Below are 12089 nucleotides of genomic sequence, written 5' to 3'. Positions count from 1 at the left end.
ATTCCAGAACCAAGGGACATAGATTCAAGAGAAGTGGCAATGGTGTCGATGGGACATGAGGAAGACCTTTTTTTAAATGCAGACAGTAGTGGGTTTCTGGAATTCGCTGCCCAAGTTAGTGGTGGAGGCAGAGATCCTAAACTCCTAAAGAGTACATGGGTCTGTACCTTATTTATTCATGGGACATGGGTGTTGCTGGCTGGCCAACATTTATTGCCCATCCCTAGTTGCCCTTGAGAAGGTGGTGGTGAGCTGCCTTCTTGAATCACTACGGTCCATATGCTGTGCGTTGATCCACAATGCTGTTAGGGAGGGAATTCCAGGATTTTGACCCAGCAACTGCGAAGGAACGGCGATATATTTTCAAGTCAGGATGGTGAGTGGCTTGGAGGAGAACTTGCAGGTGGTGGTGTTCCCGTGTATCTGCTGCCCTTGTCCAACTAGATGGAAATGAACGTGGGTTTGGAAGGTGTTGTCTAAGGACCTTTGGTGAATTGCTGCAGTGCATCTTGTAGATAGTACACACTTCTGTTATTGAATGTCAGTGGAGGAGGGAGCAGATGCTTTTTTAAAAATGGATGTGTGGGCTGCTTTGTCCTGGATTTTGATTTGATTTATTGTCACATGTATTAACATTGTGAAAAGTATTGTTTCTTGCGCGCTATACAGACAAAGCATACCGTTCACGGAGAAGGAAGTGAGAGAGTTCAGAATGTAGTGTTACGGTCATAGCTAGGGTGTAGAGAAAGATCAACTTAATGCGAGGTAGGTCCATTCAAATGTCTGACAGCAGCAGGGAAGAAGATGTTCATGAGCCGGTTGGTACGTGACCTCAGACTTGTGGCTTTTTCCTGGTGGGAGAGAGAATGTCCAGGGTGCGTGGGGTCCTTGATTATGCTCACTGCTTTGCCAAGGCAGCGGGAAGTGTAGACAGTCAATGGATGGGAGGCTGGTTTGCATGATGGATTGGGCCTTTTGTAGTTCCTTACCGTCTTGGGCAGAGCAGGAGCCGTACATACCAAGCTGTGATACAACCAGAAAGAATGCTTTCTATGGTGCATCTGTAAAAGTTGGTGAGAGTCGTAGCTGACATGCCAAATTTCCTTAGTCTTCTGAGAAAGTAGAGGCGTTGGTGGGTTTCTTAACTATAGTGTCAGCATGTGGGGGGACCAGGACAGGTTGTTGGTGATCTGGACACCTAAAAACCTGAAGCTCTCGACACTATCTACTTCATCCCTGTTGATGTAGACAGGGGCATGTTCTCCTTTACGCTTCCTGAAGTTGAGTGTATTGGAGCTGCATCCATCCAGGCAAGCTACAGGACTACAGGCCCGATGCAGGAAGATGGGATTAGTAAAGACACCAGTGTGTCCTCGGACTGGCTGTAACTTTTCTATGGTTCTACGGAATATAGCATGACAGAGCAGTGGAGACTGATCCAGGAGTGAGGACAGGCCACCGATAACTATTATTGAATTTGACACCTCCAATCAAAATCAGACCTGGCCCCAGAATTCTAGTTGATAGAATGCAGGATAACTGAAATGCAAAGTTTAAAGTTTATTAGTGTCACAAGTAGGCTTACATTAACACTGCAATAAAATCCCCTAGTTGCCACACTCGGCACCTATTTAGGCACACTGAGGTGAATCTAGCATGGCCAATGCACCTAACCATCGTGTCTTTCAGATTGTGGAAGGAAACCAGAGCACCTGGAAGAAACCTATGCAGACACAGGAAAATGTTCAGACTCCGCACAGACAGTGACCCATGCCGGAAATCGAACCCGGTCCGTGGCACTGAGTCAGCAGTGCTAACCACTGTGCCAGCGTATAACTGTGTATATACACACACACTCTTCTGCCTTCCAACATGTGACAGACCTGCCTGTCCCTTTCCCTCCATGTACTTGCTTAAAACCTGTTTCGTCTCAAACTTTTTCCAGGTTCAATGGCAAAGGTCATTGCTCCAAAACATTAACCACTTCTCTCTCTACAGATGCTGCCAGACCGGTTGAGTATTGTCTGGGCTATTGAAGAGATTTAATTGAGAGTAGATGGGGAGAGGATGAAGTGTAATGAAGGGAAACCACTAAAATAGCAATCTTGGAAGGGACAGAACGTATTCTGGATGGGCACTCAGCAGCACTACCACTGACAATCTGTACATCTTGAAGGGCATAGTGGACAGACTAGACTTGCAGAATGCAACCTTCTTGAGCTTGTATTCACTAACTTACCACACTCAGGTATATCTGTCCAAATATTCCATTGTGTTACATCACCACTGCCAGGTTAATTGAGACAAACAATGGATCAATCTAGTTGTTCACCAGGGGTCAAAGCATGACTCTAGTAGGACTATTTTGCCCCTAATGCCCGTTTTGCCATTCAGTTAGATCATGGTTGATCTGTATGTGAACTCCATTTATTCAGCCTGGTTTAAATTCCAAACAATCAATCTCAGTTGCAATTGATTTAGCCTAGCAGCTTTTTGGGGAGGTAGTTCCAAATTTCCACTATCCTTTGGGGAAAAGTGTGTTTCCTGAAATACCTAGGTCAAATTTAAGGTCATGTCCCATGGTTATAGAACCAAAGTCTGTGAACTAATGGCCTGACATATCTCTCACTCCTCCATTATTATTAAACCATTAATTAATTCACTGAGCATAGAAAAAGTGTGTCAGCAGCATCACTTGGTAATGGTTACATGCATCAAAAGAAGCATGCTTGTAACAGAGACTTTCAATTCCACAATTCTAAAAATAAGGTTCCCAACTATTGGATCAGAATAAACCCTTGCTGTCCTATAATAATCAGTCACGAATATTGATGGGAAATCAGCCAACTAAGGGGAAAAGGCAGCCTCAAGAACATTCGGATTCTCAACCAAGGCAGAATGCGTTAGTGCAAGAGATAAGCAAGAAATCTCAGTCAAAAGTGCTCAGTGGATAATCCAACAAGACCTTCTATTCCCACCATCCCACCACCTGAATCTCATACCATCATAGATGATATGGTCCAGCCTATTTGGTTTGTTTCACGTGACATTAAAAAGTGGTCGAGTGGATTGCTACACTAAAACATATGGGTTCCAATGTATTTACAAACTGTAATGCTGAAGACCTTTGTACAAGACAAAACTGCAACCCCAGTCAAGCTGGTCATATGGAACTATGTTACAGCCAACTGTCCAAAAATGTGGAAAACTTCCCAAGGTTTGTTATATCCAGAAAAGTACAGGATAAATCTCATCCATCTGATTAATATTCTCTTACATGTCTCCCAATCACCTAAATTATGGAAGTCATCAATGCAGTCACCACCGCATATACTGGGCACATTCATACAAATGCAATTTTCCCACTATATGGAGTGGTCTGCAGATCCATCAAACTGCCACATAATTCCATTGCACTAAAGCAACAGCAATAAAGAAAGCATCATTCAGTACAACAAAGAATGCCAAAATTGCTGAGATTAAAGGCTTGAATTATCTAAGATGCAGTTCAACTGTGACTGTTGTGGATGGAAGGTGATCCCAAATCTGGAGCAAATGGTACCACAAATTGCCATAGTCCCAATAACATCTAATTTCAGGTAACTGCACAGCAAATAGTTGCTTGAATTGGCTGAAATAGTCAGCTCGCTTAACATGATTTAAGCAGCACCATTGCAGTTGCCACTGCAATATTTGCCTGATATATGTGATTCGGTCCAGGGTAAAGAGAGGATGTAGCACCAATTCAACAATAACCCGATCATTAACAGAATTCAGGCTCTGCCGAAACAACTCGGCTCTACATCACATCATAACTTTCATCCAAGATTGATTAAAAAAATGTTGAAGTCAAGAAGAAAGAAAACAGAGGCAAGTGACATAAAGGCCTCAACATCAAGGCAGCGTTTGACTGTGTATGACAAGAAGTCCTATCAAAACCAAGGTTAATGGGAAAGCCAATTACTGGTTGGAGTCATATTTCACATGCAGGAAGGTGATTAATTGCCAGAGGTTGGTCACAGCTTCATAAAGTCGTTCTCGGAGTTCCTCAGACCAGCATCCTTTATTCAGCCATCTTTAGCCGATTCTGTTTTTTTTTTAAATTTAGTTTATTTATTAGTGTCACAAGTAGGCTTACATTAACACTGCAATAAAGTTACTGTGAAAATCCTCTAGTCACCACACTCCGGAGCCTGTTCAGGTACACGGAGGGAGAAATTAGCATGGCCAATGCACCTAACCCAGCACGTCTTTTGGACTGTGGGAGGAAACCAGAGCACCCGGAGGAAACCCACACAGGCACGGGGAGAACGTGCAGACTCCGTGCTGACAGTGACCCAAGCCCCTGGCTGTGAGGCAGCAGTGTTAACCACTGTGCCACCGTGCCGAATCTGTAGCACATTTGAATGAAAAAAGTACAAGGAGGCACGTGCTTATTAAGAAGACACTTAAAGAATGGAGAAAAAATAACCCTGGGGTGCAGATATATTTACCAGAAGGCAAAAGTGATTGTAAGTGATAAAAAAAGGGGGACAATAAGATAATTTCTTAAAAAGCACATTGAATCCGTACAAGCCACTGACTAAGACAAATTAAGGAAAAGAGTAGAGCAATTTACTATCACAGTACCAGAAATGAGATGTTACATTCATGAAGAAAGCTCAAAAGATTGTGGCTTTTGAAAATCAATTAGTTTACAAAACTGAAGGGCTTTGAGAAAGCAAAAACATTTCCACTGGTTGCTGAATTTTTAAAAATGGGGTGAAAAAATCTTATCATTGAAACGCTGATTTTTTTTTCACAATACGAAAGGTTATTAAATCCATGAAATCTTAAAGAAGAAAATGGATAAGCATTTCAAAAAGAATAAAAGGAAATAGGATCAGAACAGATAGCTCTAGATGAAGAGCTCGCACTTGTACATAATTACCTTCTTTTGCGTTGCAATTTCAATGTTCCTATCTTTTAGCAATAGTTAGTAGAATGGAAAGAATAAATAGCATTTCCTTACCTAAATAGTCAGGATATGTTCCATATGCAAACAGGTTCAACAATTGAAAGTAGGCAGCATGTGACCCATTAGCTAGCTGCAGAGAAAGACTAAAAGTTTAAGTGTCAATAATCTTTGAAAGTAATAGATAATCAAAAGCATGATAAGGCAACTGGAAGATGGCTTCAAATCTCACTGATACAAAGTAGGTGCTTATTGGATTAGGGAAAGAAGTTAAAAGTTCTAAATTTGTAAACGAATTCTTTAACAGCACGCTTAAATCATCAACATCAAACAATTTCTGATATTTGTATATTAACGTTTCCAATTCCCGACAGTACACAAAAAAGTAAACAAAGTATCCATTTCCTGGTTTAAAAATTAAGATCTTTGGCTATCCCTGGGAAAACACACGTAGTTTTCAAAATTGTGAAAATTTTTTACAAATGCACCAATCACATAACTACTTAAAATCAAAGTTGTGCAAATTATAACATCTTCTCAATCACAATACCTCTTAGAACACACTAAAAATAAGAACTGTTTTTTTTTGGTGCACACGTGCACCATCACGTCCAATATCAGTATTGGATCTAGTCATGCCCAATATTGAGAAGAGATTAGCAAACCAATTGCATGCTGCAGAAAGTTTCCAAAGACAATAATTAAAAAACAATTAAAAGCTGGCACAATATTCATATTTTGTCTCTAGCTACTTGTTTAATGTGGAGTAAATGTACTCATATTTTCAAACCATACCAAGATTCAGTAGATTACCACTATTGTAGTAATTGCCTTGCCTCAGTCACTTCAACTCATCGACATTGAACACAGAAGTCTTACTGGACTTCCACTTTTAAGATCCTGGATCTCAATTACCAATAAAAAACAGTAACTGTAATTTTTTTTAAAAAATGTATTTTCTGGTAATTTCACAACAGATTGTGTGCAAAAATGGCCAGATCTTATGGCAGTATTTTGCTATGAATATTAAAACACATCACTCATTTAAAAAGTCTCAGCATCTCCTTGGATTATTACTGAAAAACTGTGGATATCTCAAAAGGACTGGACATTGACCAGCAATTTTTAAAAAATCTCAGAAATATCGTTTTAAAACAAGTTTTTAAAGTTTGCAAAATATTTTACAATTTAAACTTATGTCTTTAATAATTTATTTCTTCAATTTCTTTGAAGAATCATTTATTTTCTTTCTAGAGTTGTGCACTTGAATATCCAGCATGAATATTTATTGTTGTTTTCAATTTTTATTCTGTGCTCAAGATTATTTAAGTTTTCTGTTTTCCACTCTACTTTCTGTTTTATGCATTCTAAGTGTCAGGTCTGCAGTGCACAGCTGTCTTTTTTTGTTTTTAATCCAATTCAATAAAATCAAGTCCAATTCAGAGTCTCAACAAGTTGAGACATTGCCGATCCAAGCTGACAGAACAGGGCTCTCACCTCCTGTCTTGGGCTTGATCTACATGATCCAAGTTGATTGGAGTAGGCATAGCTCCTCCTCCAAGGCTTGATCTCATTTGCATCTTAGCCAAAAAGCCGAGATGCCGCTTTTAAAAATTGCTTCAAATGAAGCTAAAATGTAACCTAATGACTTCAACCAAGCACAGCATGTCGATACTGCACTTGATCTTAGCCAAAAGACCGAGAAGCTGCAGTGCACAGCTGTTTTTTTTATACTTTTCCAATTCAATCAAATCAAGTCCAATTCAGTCTCAACAAGTTGAGACATTTCCGATCCAAGCTGACAAGACAGGGCCTCCACACCCGTCTTGGGCCTGATCTACATGAGCCAAGCTCATGTGCAAGCTCAGGTGCAGACTCATCTCCTCTAAGGCTTGATCTCATTTGCATCTTAGCCAAAAGGCCGAGATGCCGCTTTTAAAAATTGCTTCAAATGAAGCTTAAATGTAACCTAATGACCTCAACCAAGTGCAGCCTGTCCATACTACACTTGATCACAGCCAAAAGGCCACAGCTGTTTTTTTTATTTTTTTATATTTTTCCAATTCAATCAAATCAAGTCCAATTCAGAGTCTCAACAAGTTGAGACATTTCCGATCCAGGCTGACAAGACAGGGCCTTCACACCTGTCTTGGGCCTGATCTACATGAGCCCAGCTGATTGGAGGAGGGGCAGGGTTCCTCCTCCAAGGTTGGATCTCATTTGCATCTTAGCCAAAAGGCCGAGATGCCGCTTTTAAAAATTGCTTCACATGAATATGAAGCTTAAATGTAACCTAATGACCTCAACCAAGTACTACACTTGATCTTAGCCAAAAGGCCGAGAAGTGATTTCCTCCTCCAAGTTGCTTTAGTTACTGCAATCTTGCTTTTTAATGTTACTTTCACAAAGTCTTCCAAAAGTAAAAGATGTTCGCACTGTAAACTATCACTTAATGGTCAGGGTGCATCAGTGTAACAAGAAGCCAATCCAGCTGGACTCAGTTTGATGGCTTGCGCACTTTTTTGCAACCCCTGTTTATTAAGAGAAAACTTAATTTGAATCCCTCCTTATATACTTTAGTTAATTACTTTGCTGTTTAAGTGTATGTATTTACCATAAAGGGCACTTAAAGCCATTAAGTTGCCTGTTTAGTGAATGGGGAGGAGCAAAAAGGATTAAATCCATGTTTTTTGTTCTGTAGATTTGTCTTCAAGTGGAAACAAACCAAAGGACAGATGCACAATTGATACTTTCACAGGTTTGTATCCAATGCTTTATAATTAGTGAGTGATCAGATCTAACTTCTATCATCTTGATACTGCACCAGACCTGTCTGGCCAACACCTAAACTTTGCATCTGCCAGAAACACATGGGAACATAAACCAAGTAACATTTTGGTTGGTTCAATGACCTATCTAATGTATGACAATTCCATGACAGTATTTAGGTAGCTCTTTTATGGTCTCTTTTGTATACCAAACAAATAAACAAACTCAAATTAACTGAGAGCTGTATATATTTTCCAAATGAGAAAAATAATTCCATTTGTTTCAAGTTAATTAAGTTTAAACAATAAAACTCATTCAAGCATTGTGGTGAAGCAAATATGGAAATAAAGCCTGAAAAATTATAATTACCATACTTCAAAGTCTCTAATGCACTCACACAGTTAATTATTCTAACATATTGGTTAGGCCCAAATATTTAATATAGTTCCAACTGCTATGTACCACACGAGTGCCAGACATTGATCATCTCCAACAAGAGAGAATTTAACCATCTCCCCATGACATTCAATGACAATACCATCACTGAATCTCCCACCATCAAAATCCTGAGGGTTACCATTGACAAGAAACTGAACTAGACCAGCCATGTAAATATGATGGTGAGAAGAGACTGGGAATTTTGCAACAAGCAACTCATCTCCTGACTCTCCACAGCCTGTCTACCATCTACAAGGCAGCCCATTTGATTGGCACTCCATTGACCACCTAAGCATGGTGGCAGCAATTTGTACCATCTACAATCTACATGCAGAAACTCACCAAGACTCCTTTGACAGCGCACAACCTCTAACACCTAGACCATGCCTGGGAACATGACCAGTTGCAAGTTCCCATCCAAGCTGCACACCAACCTGACTTGGAACTATAATCATCGATGGATCAAAACCCTGGAACTCCCGCCCTAACAGCACTCGGTGCACCTATTGTAGCAGTTCAAGGCGGCAGTTTACCAGCCCCTTCTCAAGGGCAGTTAGGAATGGACAATAAATGCTGGTCTGGCCAGTGATGTGTACATCTCATGAATTAATTTTTAATAAAATACAAGAGAATAAGGAATTATTCAAACTTGCTCCTAAAAGTTCTCAATCCTTACTCCATTTAAAGGAAAACAACTTTTTTTCTATTCATTCGTGGGACATGGGCGTCGCTGGTTGGCCAGCATTTATTGCCCATCCCTAATTGCCCTTGAGAAGGTGGTGGTGAGCTGCCTTCTTGAATTGTTGCAGTCTATGTGCAGTGGGTTGACTCACAATGCCATGAGGGAGGGAATTCCAGAATTTTGACCCAGCAAAGGAATGGCGATACATTTCCAAGTCAGGAAGTAGTTTTGGAAATATCTCAGCACAAAGTTCACAACAGCAACTAAGAAAGCTTTTATATCCAAAAGCCCTTCTTTGGGAAAAGTAGTCATCTTGTGTTTTGCATTGCACGCCAAACACCAGAAAACAGACATTTTCTGCATAGAATACAAGCTGGAGTCCTTTCCTGTCCAGTTGACAATTTTGTTTTCTCTGCCCAATTTTCTCTTCTGCTTTCTGGAGGCATTTGAGTTCTACAGGGATACATCTTGAATGCTGGCAGTCCTTTCATACCTCACCCGAGTGGCTATGCCTTCTCCTTGAAACTGGCACAAAGTGCTCTGCATACACCAATGTGTGCACAAGGATGAAGCCACAAAGTTCTCTTGAAATTGGACTGTGAGCCTCCTCTACATAATATTGGCAACCTGCAGATGCCAACTGAACATCCCACTAGGATGCCAGGTGACAATGAGATGGGGAGGAGTTTGGATTGACCATGCTAAATTGACCCTTGTGTCAGGGGGGTTAGCAGAATAAATATGTGGGGTTATGGGGATAGGATTGTGGTTGGTGCAGACTCGATGGGCCAAATAGCCTTATTCTGCACTGGAGGGATTATATGATTCTAAAGGAGGTAATTTAGCCCCTGTCCATACCGGCTTTCTGCTAATGCAATTGTCCTGATGCCACTCTTTGCAAATATTTCCTTTCAGATAATAATTCAATTCTCCTTTGAAAGCCATGATTGATTCTGCCTCCACCACACCCTTAGGCAGTGCATTCCAGATCCTAACCAGTCTGTGTAAAAAAGCTTTCTTTATGTTGCCAATTACCTTAAATTTGAAACCCCCAGTTCTTGATCCTTCCATCAATGGGAACAACTTCTCTATTTAGTCCAAACCCCTCATGATTTTGAATACCTCTAATAAATCACCCCAACCATCCATTCTCCAAGGAGAATAGCCCCAGTTTTATCAATCTGAAGTTCTTCATTCCTGGGACTACTCTTGTGAATCTTTTCTGCACCCTCTAATCTGGGTTTTTTTAGCTCTATGCTCCCATTTATAAAGCTCAGGATTCCAAACACAACCACACGCTCAACCTGCCCTGCTACTTTCATATATTCAAGGTACCTCAGCTCCTCCACTCTTTTAGAATTGTACTCTTACTTTATATTGCCATTTTCCTACCAAAATTAATAATTTTACACATCTCTAAATTCTATTTGCCATCTGTCCACCCATTCCACTAGCAGGTCTATGTCCTCTTGAAGTTTTGCACAACTGTCGTCACAGTTCATCATGCTTCCAAATTTTCATGGTCATGCATAAATTTTGAAATTATGCCTTAGACACCAATGTTTACATTATTAATATACATCATGAGCAACAGGAATTCTAACACTGATTCCTAGGGAACCCCACTATATACGTTCCTGTCACTCAACTAATTTTGTAACCATTCACTCCTGTCCCTTTTATTCCATGAGCTCTAACTTTTAAGAGCATTGGAAATAGGAATAAGAGAAGGTAATACAACAGTCAAGTCTGCTCCGCCATCAATACGATCAAGGCTGATCTTGAGCTCCAATTCCACTTTCTCAATCAATTTATCCCTTGATTCCCGGGCACATCAAAAATCTTAGCCTGAAATATATTCAATGATGGGGCACCACAACCCTCTGGGATAGTGAATTCCAAAGATGCAGAACCCTTTTAAAGAATAAATTTCTCCTCATCTCAATTATAAATGATTGGCCTCTTATCCTGAAACTATGTCTGCTTGTTCTAGATTCCCCAGCCTTTTCAAAGTTAAACTAAGTAACCTGTAGTTACTGAGCTTATCCTTATACCTTTTCCAACCTGTCCTTTGGCAGCCTCCAGTGGTCCCTCCAAAGATGCCTGGTTAGCCCTCTGTAGACCTCTGCTGCTGTATTTGGCACTGGGCCTCAAGATCCCTGATTCGAATATTCAAGGGCCTAGTGTCTGCGTCAGACAGGTGCCCTGAGCAGAAGCTTAGTGGGCAGCTGTCACTCTTCTGGGTTGATCACATGAGAGATCATGACTGGAAATTTGTCCAACTCCTCTCAAACAAAACCTAGAAATTAGTTGCAATGGGAATCAATTTCTCTCCATGAGCCTAGACAGTGAGTGTCAGCAAGCTATTCCATCCTTTGCATGTCATAGAAACATAGAAAATAGAGCAGAAGTAGGCCAATTGACCCATTGAGCCTACTCCGCCATTCAATATGATCATGGCTTATCCTCTCGCTCAATGCCATATTCCTGCTCTCCCCCCATATCCCTTGTTGCCTTTATTGTCTAGAGATCTATTTCTTGTTTAAATACATTAAGAGACTTGGCCTCCACAGCATTACGCGATAGACAATTCCACAAGTTCATCACTCCAAATAATTGCTCCTCATCTCAGTCCTAAATGGCTTACCCCGTCTCCTAGCACTGTGACCCCTTGCCCCAAATCCCCCACCCTGCGAGAGGGAACATCATCCCAGTATTCAGTCTGTCCAGCCCGGTCAGAATTCTATACATTTCAATAAGGTCCCCTCTCATTCTTCTATACTCTGCTGATTACAGGCCTAGTCAACCCATCTCTCCTCATACTACAATCCTGCCATCCCAGGAATCAGTTCATCTATGGCAAGCATATAATTCCTTATATAACATGAAATACTCAGAAGTAAGCCTGATCTTGTTGATACTGAACATCCATCAGGGTAACAATACTATCTGATTTGTCCTCAAGAATCATAAGTTACAGAAGGTGGTCATTTGGCTCATCATACCTCTTCAGGTGGTTTGAAGAGTTAGTCCCACTCGTATGCCCTGCAAATTTTGTGTTATGAAGCATTTTCTAATTCACTTTTGAAAAATTATGGTTGAATCTGGTTCCACCATCCTTTCAGGCAGTGTAATCCAGATCATAACATCACAGAGCAAAAAAAAAATTTCATCTCCAGAATGGTTCTTTTGTCAAGTATTTTAAATCAGGGTCTTCCTGCCAATAGAAACAGATTCTATCAAAAC

General features: G+C 40.6%; 1 protein-coding gene and 1 non-coding gene across 20 annotated transcripts in view; both read right to left on the bottom strand.

Annotated features, from left to right (window-relative positions):
* Positions 1 to 12089, bottom strand: part of cops7a (COP9 constitutive photomorphogenic homolog subunit 7A) — a 46465-nt gene that overhangs the window by 24226 nt on the left and 10150 nt on the right. For 6 of the 19 annotated variants that reach the window (XM_078207534.1, XM_078207526.1, XM_078207543.1 and 3 more), the window contains one exon: positions 5012 to 5087. The exons of 10 other annotated variants lie outside the window; for them this stretch is intronic. In XM_078207534.1, the coding sequence (XP_078063660.1) occupies positions 5012 to 5087 (76 nt within the window). Of the gene's footprint in view, positions 1 to 5011; positions 5101 to 12089 lie in introns of all 19 variants that reach the window. 3 more of the 19 variants (XM_078207598.1, XM_078207610.1, XM_078207603.1) reach the window with 1 other exon arrangement.
* LOC144492020 (U2 spliceosomal RNA) lies at positions 7120 to 7303 on the bottom strand. The gene has a single exon (XR_013497567.1). It is a non-coding gene; the product is annotated as a U2 spliceosomal RNA (small nuclear RNA).

This window comes from Mustelus asterias, chromosome 3 (genome assembly GCF_964213995.1).
Source record: "Mustelus asterias chromosome 3, sMusAst1.hap1.1, whole genome shotgun sequence".
Classification (NCBI taxonomy): Eukaryota; Metazoa; Chordata; class Chondrichthyes; order Carcharhiniformes; family Triakidae; genus Mustelus; species Mustelus asterias.
The sequence above is the reverse complement of the archived record's forward strand: the minus strand, read 5'-3'. Positions and strand labels throughout refer to the sequence as shown.